The 8,286-nt window shown below is 35.9% G+C and overlaps 1 protein-coding gene across 1 annotated transcript in view; it reads left to right on the forward strand.

The window, feature by feature from the left end:
* Positions 1-8,286, forward strand: part of LOC106881951 (nucleolar and coiled-body phosphoprotein 1) — a 30,674-nt gene that overhangs the window by 14,822 nt on the left and 7,566 nt on the right. The window contains exons 3-4 of the mRNA XM_014932481.2: positions 4,773-4,865; positions 6,585-8,281. Of these exons, the coding sequence (XP_014787967.1) occupies positions 4,773-4,865; positions 6,585-8,281 (1,790 nt within the window). The remainder of the gene's footprint in view (positions 1-4,772; positions 4,866-6,584; positions 8,282-8,286) is intronic.

Raw genomic sequence — 8,286 nt, forward strand, 5'->3', positions numbered from 1 at the left:
TATATATATATATATCACTTTTGTAAACCTCCTTTATCATCCTTTTTTACCTTACTTTCCTTCACCTACCGTCTCTTCGTCTCCGTGTTTTTCTCCTTGTCTCCGTATTCTTTCTGTTGAAGAGCGTAGCTCGAAACGTCAAAGACTTTCCGTATTCCCGAGCGTCATACTAATATATACTTTTGTTATTTACACCACCTGTCCTCGTCTGTTGTTATTATTTGTATATTCTCCCATATATATATATATATATATATATATATATATTAGAAGATTGGAGGTGATGTACAGGAATTATATATTAGAAAAAAATAATTATATATATATATATATATATATAGTTTTGTTATAATGTGACATATTTATTTTTATGCTGCTTTCCTATGCAAGTTACCTGCTCTGCAGCTTGCATCATCCTTGTATCCTGCATTTCAGAATATCCTAACCCGAATTCTACTGTAAATACTTGGAACACTTAAATTTCTATACAGTTTTAAATATATATATCTAGATTTTTAAAATATACAACAGGAGCTGGCCAGTCACTGGACTTCTGAGTGTGTTATGGCATGGTTTTTACAGCTGGATGCTCTTCCTAACACCAATTTTTAAGTGGCACCAGCACTGGCAAGGTCACTAAGTAACTTGCAAGACAAGGATCCTTTGACAGGGGATGGGGCGTTGGAGGAGGGGGACTTTGTGTTAGATGATGTAAAGTTACAGTGAGACAAAGAGACAGAAACAGGTATCTTATACGGGAGGTGCATGGTTACCTGGCCAGAGAGAGATGAAATGAGGACAGAAACAGGTATGCTGCTGTAAATGAGATATATGGTTTAGAAACAATTTTAGAAAGATAATTTGAAAATTTATATTTTAACATTTTTAACATTTAAACTAGCCATGTCCGGCCCAAGTACCTGTTTCATGTCCAAACCAGCCAGATCTGGCCTCTCACACCTACCCTATAATGTCATGCTAAAAGTACACAATCATATCACTGAAATCTCAAAGCTACGAGATGATGCATGATTAATTCAAAACCGTGTGAATAAATAAGCATCACATTTGAGATAGTAACCTGAATATTAAAGGGTTAAAATTCCCTAATTGTTACATACAATAGCCATTTCATGTAGCAGGAAATCGTGGTCTGAGTTCTGTAGATTCCAGATTTGCATCTACAGAAAACTATGTAAAACTTCATAATAAAATTGTATTCAAAAATAAATTACTGTAGTTTATTCGTGCCAACTTGTGTACAAATGTTAACACTAGCTGCCTTTTCTTAAAAAATTTCTAATTAAAACACTATGTTCCAATTAAAATAATTGTGAATTTATATTGGTTTCATAAAACAACTGTAACTTATTTATTTTTTTCAACATTTCTATTTATTTTTATTGAAGTAATGTTCAAAATCTTAACTTGAAAGATTCTTACATAAATCTTTTATGAAATTTTTGTCTCAAAACTAGACTAATTAGCAGTAAAATCAATGAAATAGACGTAAATTAATATTAAAATTTTGTTTAAATATCACCGTATGAAATGAGCTATTAGCTGAGATTAAATGACAGAATTGTATATACAGGGGGACTTCAAAGAAGAATTGTGTGCATTATTGGATTTTCACTCGAACATGAGCACATATAAAATAAGTCTGTGTGTTTGTGTATACATACATGTGTGTAGAGAGAGAGATTTATGTGTGTGTGTGTGTGTGTGGAAAATACCATTACTGTAATTTATCCAAATGTTTAAATAAAATTTCAAAATTAAATAAATTAATTCTTACCCACATCATTATAATTAAACAGAAATTTTCTTTTTTCTGACTCTGAATTTAAAATACAAGTAATTAAAACAAATGGAAAATGAGACGAATTCGCAAAGTTTATAAAATTTAGATAGCTTCTGAATACCATTTATTATATTTGTGGTTAAAATGCCCTGATTTCATTTACTTTGTTCGGTTTGTCCTTTTTGTTTTTTGGTATAGTGTTTTATTCTCTACAAAGGTTTATATGGAACACATGAATTAGAGTAACCATAAATAGTTGATGAGTTTTTGAGTCGTATGGAAGACAGTGTGTCTAGTTTCTCAGGAACTTAGAAGAGTTATCTTGTGATTTGTCTTCAACATCACTTTCACCGATGCTCTCTCAGATATTTCTGTTGAAAATCTAAGCATCCGGTTCATAGTGCACCATATGGGTTGTTGTTGTTGTCGTTGTTGTTGTGGACATTGGTGTAAAGCAGTGTTTCTCTTGGGGGTGTGAGAGCTGTGAGGATTGAAAGGGAATGGACAAGTTACCATGGCGGTGATTTACAACCAACATGATGGTAATTTGTCGAACACCTTGAAGAAAGAATTGTGTTTTTGCAAATTCTGTTTTCCCGTCTCTAGTATCCTTGTCATATGAACGAGCTTGTTCATTTCCTTCCAGTCTTCTGTGAAAAGCATGTTTATCTATGGGGAAAATGTTATCTTTCTTATAAACAGGTCAGGGTTAGCGACAGAAAGGGCATTCAGCTGTAGGAAATTTATCTAAACAAATTCCATCTGACCTATGCAAACATGGAAAATGGATGTTGAATGATGATGAGGGTTAACCCTTCTGTTCACCATATTTCTGTTGAAATGCACTACTTTTTGGTTCAGTTACTTTCTAAAAATTATGAAGAACTCGGTAAAATAACTTTTGTCATTAACCTTTTAGCCTTTAGATTATTCTGTCAAATGTAGTGTTTTATTTATTCTCATCATTTTGATTTAATCCTGCATTATCTCATAGCTTTGAGATTTTGATGTGATTGTTTATTTTTAGAAAGACATTGTTGGGTAGATGTGAAAAGCAGGATCTTGCTGGTTTGAACATAAAACAGGTGGAATATTTGGACCGGAAATGGCCAGTTTAAATGCAAAATGGTGAAGCTGATGCTTGAAGCAAATTAGCTAGAAAATTTGATGGACAATTTTGATTTAGATCATTTTTAAACTGGAAGTTTTGTATCATATGATCAGGGGTGATGGTCTCCAGTAGGTTTTGAAGGGATACTGGTATTTGTCAGTTTGAGAGCTATTGATTTAACCCTTTAGCATTTAATTCAGCCCAAATATTCTGCCTTTTTCATGTTAAAACTGTCTAAATCCAGCCTCTCATATCTACTCTACAATGTCATTCTAAAAATATACAAACACAGCATTGAAATTTCAGAGCCACAAGATAATGTATGATTGAATCAAAAACAATGTGGATAAATAAGCAATACATTTGACAAAGAAATCTGAATGTTAAAGGGTTAAGTAAGGTAGATGGTTTAGCTGGACATTAACACAACAATGCATTTCTATTTGAAAGTGCTCATTCTCATCCCATGCTCTGTGTGTGTATGTGTGTGTGAGAGAGAGAGAGAGAGACTAGCTTCCACACATTTTTCATCTAAATTAAATTTCACTGGTCAGTTTGAAGCTGGAGTAGAAGTCACATGACCCAAAGTACCATGTACTAAGGTACATGGTACATGGTACTTCACCCTCACACACATGCAGTTGCAAACAAACTTTATCATACATTTGCATGTGATCATTAATATAGTCATAGTAATTATTACAATAATATATTTTAATTTAAATATGAAAGTAAATCCAGATTGTTTGGAATGTTTTGCTGTCATGTGACTGAGCGAAGTCAGTTTTCATAACGAAAGTATTCTTCATCAAGCAGAATACAACTCTGCAATCAAGTTGCGGTGGAACTTAATTTTAATTCAGTGTTCATGATGGGAGTTCACATGTGAACTTAACCCTTTCGATACCAACCCGGCTGGAACCACCTCTGGCTCTGTAGTACAAATGTCTTGTTTTCATAAGTTTTGAATTAAAATCTTTCACCAAACCTTAGTCACAATTTATGTTCCTAACACTAGCTTAATGATAACTAAGTTATTTTACTAAATTCTTTGTTATATTTAAAATTAATTGAAAGAAACACAGAGCATCTCAAAATAAATACAGTAACGAAAGGGTTAAAGGTTTATGCAATCAGTAGTTCAGTACTTCAACTTTACCATTCTGTCTTGTAATCAGCTCTTGCAAGGAAATTCATGCTGGTAGGCCATGTCAGTTCCTCGTTGTTACACCTAGAGTACAGATGTGTCATTTTCATTTTCAACAAATGTATCAAGCAGTGATGTTGCTTCAAGTTTTGCCAAAAGCTTGGTGATACTCCAGCTCAAACCGACCAGAAGACTCAGCAAGCCTTTGGCAATGACACCATCAGCAAAACTCAGAACAAGGAGTGGTGTGACCACTTCAAACATGACCACACCTCGGTGGAGAGCAAAGCTCGCTCAGGCAAGCTGATTGAGATGGTTTGGTGAATAGTTATGGAAGATCGTCATATAACAATCCAAGAAATTGCTTATGAAGTGGGAACAAATACAGAATGAGTGTATTCCAGGCATAACAGCTGGGAACTGATATGGCCTATTGGTGCAAACAAGTTGGATAGTTTTTGAATTCACTTTCTGTATATTGTCACTGTATTCAACCTACCTTGGCAGACGAAAGAACATGACAACAGGTTAAAACCACATTCAGATCCTATCATATTGCATCAACAAATTTCATCCAAATTCATGCAGTAGCTATATTTTTATCCTAGACTGACTGCATTTCATCGAAATTAATAGGATTGAGAGATTTGTCTAGAGAAAGCACTGATGTATGTTATAACATTTTTTTTTCCTTTCATTTTCTTTTCCAGCTCTGCTCCAGGTAACAAACGAAAACTCAGTGCCAATGCAATTGATTCAGCTTCAAAGAGGGTTAAGCAAGACTCCAGCTCATCAGATTCCAGGTTTGTCTCAGCAGTACTCACTATTTGCCTCACAAATTTTCCAAACTTTGATCCCCCATTCTGTGAGTTTCCCTGACATATACTACCAGAAATGTACCCAACCTTTATAATCTACCATATATTCATCATGAGATAGATGTCTCTCAAGTTTGTAAAACATTCTATAGGCTTTTTGGACATAGTCAATGAGGGGTCCTATTTTAATAAAAACAGATCAGAGTTTACTTATCTAGATTCTGGTGTACTGCTAGTGTCTCTTATGTGTAAATATTGAGGTAGTTTTAAAAATCGAGTTCTTGCCATGATATTGGAAACATACTGGTCTCTGAAAGGTTCATTGTTGCTCTGGTAGTTTGTAGTTGTGGGTAGCTTTCTCATATCGACAGCTAAAAATGTCCAAATTTCTTCCCAACCCCAAACTATCTTCTTGTCTTTGTTTATATTCCACATAACAGTTCTTTTCCATAGTAATCGCTTCAAACAAACTACAGAAAAAAAATAATAATAATTTCGGTCTCCAGTTTCTTATGAAAAAATCCCTAAGAAAAATTTTTTTACTCCATTCAGGTACAAATTCATTTTCGTAAATGGAAATATCCAGTTCATAATCACATACATGGTTTTTATGTTCATCATATAATTTGCTAGATAGATTTCACTGAGTCTTCTTTCAAAAAATCCTCCAAATTTAGACTTGCTGCTTGACAACATGAAACTGATATCCATTTTTCATCCATTATAAAACAATTTCAAAAAATCAATGTGGAGGGGAAAAAAATATCCAAAGATTCACAAAGCTCAGTTATCACATTAAATAATATTGGACATTGTAACTTAGGTTTTTACATAGTAGAATTACATGTTTCAGGAATGTCCTCATGAGATTTCTGCTGAAATTTAAACCTTTAGCATTCAGATTGGCCATATCCGGCCCATATATTTACCTGTTGTATAGTCAAACTGGTCAGATCCAGCTTCTTGCAGCTATCCAACAATGTCATTCTAAAAGTACACAATTACATCATTGAAATGTCAAAGCTTACCAGATAATGTATGATTAATTCTGAACAAGGTGAATAAACAGACATTACATTACATTTGACAGACTAATCTGAATGCTAAAGGGTTAGATATGAACTGGTTAACTTGGACGGTTCTGGGCAGTTTGGTAACATAAGCCAAAGCAGTACTTGGGCAGTTTTGAGGAGGTTGGTAATGAAAGGATTAATGGTTGTATCATTAAAAGTAGATAAAGACGATGTTCCCTAACCCTTTAGCATTCAGATTATTTTGTCAAATATAACAGTTATTTATTCATATTGTTTTGAATTAATCATGCATTCTTTTGTAGCGTCAAGATTTTGGTGATTGATTGTTTATTTTTAGAATGGCATTGTTAGATAGGTGTTGCTAGATCAGTACCGTCCAGATCTAGCAAGTTTGGACATAAATACAAATAGAATATTCGGGTCAGATATGGCTGGTTTAAATGCTAATGGGTTAATCATAGAAATCCCATATTTTTTTTTAATTTCAGTTTTCTTTCCGATACTAATATTGATTTGACATCAGTGACACAGTTCATCTCCTCTTATTTGTGAGCCCAGCATTCTGCTTCCGATCTCACAACTTCCTTTTTTGCCTCTTATACGTGTTTCTTCTATTTAATCTTATCTTCAAAAGTTTTACTTCAATTTTTTTTTCTTCTTCTTCTTCCAGTTCTAGTGAGGACACAAAAACACAAACTAAGAAATTCTCGACAGAGAAGCCAAAACCTGTGCCACCTAAAACAGCTGCAAAACGACCCCGAAAATCAAGCAGCAGTAGTAGCAGCAGCAGCAGCTCTGATGAATCAAAGAAGAAATCAGTTCAGAATAAAAAGATCCCTAAAACTAACTCCAAGTCTATTAAAAAACAAGCTAGTTCCTCCTCATCATCATCATCATCAGACAGTGATACAGAAAACAAGAGCAAGGTTCAGGCAGTAAAAGTGACAGCTAAAAAACCCCCAGTGAAACCGACAGCTTCCAAGCAAAAAGCACCTCAAGACACAGAATCCTCTTCAGAAGATTCCGACAGTGATTCAGAAGATAAAACAGTTCAAACTAAATCTACTTCCAAACAAACGCCTGCAATTGTTGCCGGTGCAAAGAAGCCAAGCGCACCAAAAGCTAAGGCAAAATCTTCATCCTCTTCAGATTCAGAGAGTGATTCTTCAGAAGATACAAAGAAAACTGCACAGAAGCCAGCAACCACTTTGAAACCACCAGTAAAGACACCAGTTACTTCAAAGATATCGGTAAAGCCAGCAGCTACTTCGAAAGTGCCAGGAAAAGCAGTGGTGCCAGAATCATCATCTGATTCTGATACTGATTCCTCAGAGGATGAACCAAAGAAGGCAACACAGAAGCCGGCTGTCAAGCCAGTTGCCACTGCAAAAACACCAGCAAAGCCAACTGTTACTTCCAAAATTCTAGGAAAAGCAGCAGCGTCGAGCTCATCTGATTCGGACAGTGATTCTTCGGAAGATGAACCAAAGAAAATCACACAAAAGCCTGCTGCCAAAACAACACTCACTCCAAAATTACCTGTAAAAGCAGCAACAACAGCAGACTCTTCATCTTCAGATTCAGACAGCGATTCTTCAGAAGATGAACCAAAGAAGACCACACAGAAACCAGCTGCCAAGACAGCAGCTGCTTCAAAAATGCCAATTAAAAAGGGAGGCGCTATTAAAACTCCAGTAAAAGCAGTAGCAGAAACCTCTTCTGATTCGGAAAGTGATTCCTCAGAGGATGAACCGAAGAAGACCGCATCAAAAGCAGTTGTCAAAACAGTGGCTACTGCAAAATCACCAGTAAAGGCAGCCGTTGGTTCTAAATCGCAAGTAAAAGCAGCCGCTGCTGACTCCTCTTCTGATTCAGACAGTGAGTCGTCGGATGATGAGGGGAAAAAAATCCCTCAGAAGTCCACTGCCAAAACAGCAGCCACTTTAAAAACGCCAGGAAAAGCAGCTGTTGCTTCAAAACCACAAGTAAAATCCACAGCAGCAGAATCTTTATCGTCTGACTCGGACAGTGACTCCTCAGAAGATGAGCCAAAGAAAGCTACTGAAAAGCCCACTGCCAAAGTGGCAGTTGCTTCAAAAACTCCAGTTAAAACTGCTGCTGCTGCTACAAAAGCTCCAGCAAAAGCAACAACAGGAGATTCCTCGTCTTCTGACTCAGAGAGTGATTCCTCTGATGACGAGCCGAAGAAAACTGTCCAGAAGCCTGCTGTCAAAGCAACAGCAGCTGCTTCGAAAACCCCAGTAAAGGCAGTGGAAAGTTCATCTGACTCAGACAGTGACTCCTCAGATGATGAGCCACAGAAAACCACTACAAAACCCACAGCCAAAACACCAGTTGTTTCAAAAACCCCA

The sequence above is a fragment of the Octopus bimaculoides genome, chromosome 18, assembly GCF_001194135.2.
Source record: "Octopus bimaculoides isolate UCB-OBI-ISO-001 chromosome 18, ASM119413v2, whole genome shotgun sequence".
NCBI lineage: Eukaryota > Metazoa > Mollusca > Cephalopoda > Octopoda > Octopodidae > Octopus > Octopus bimaculoides.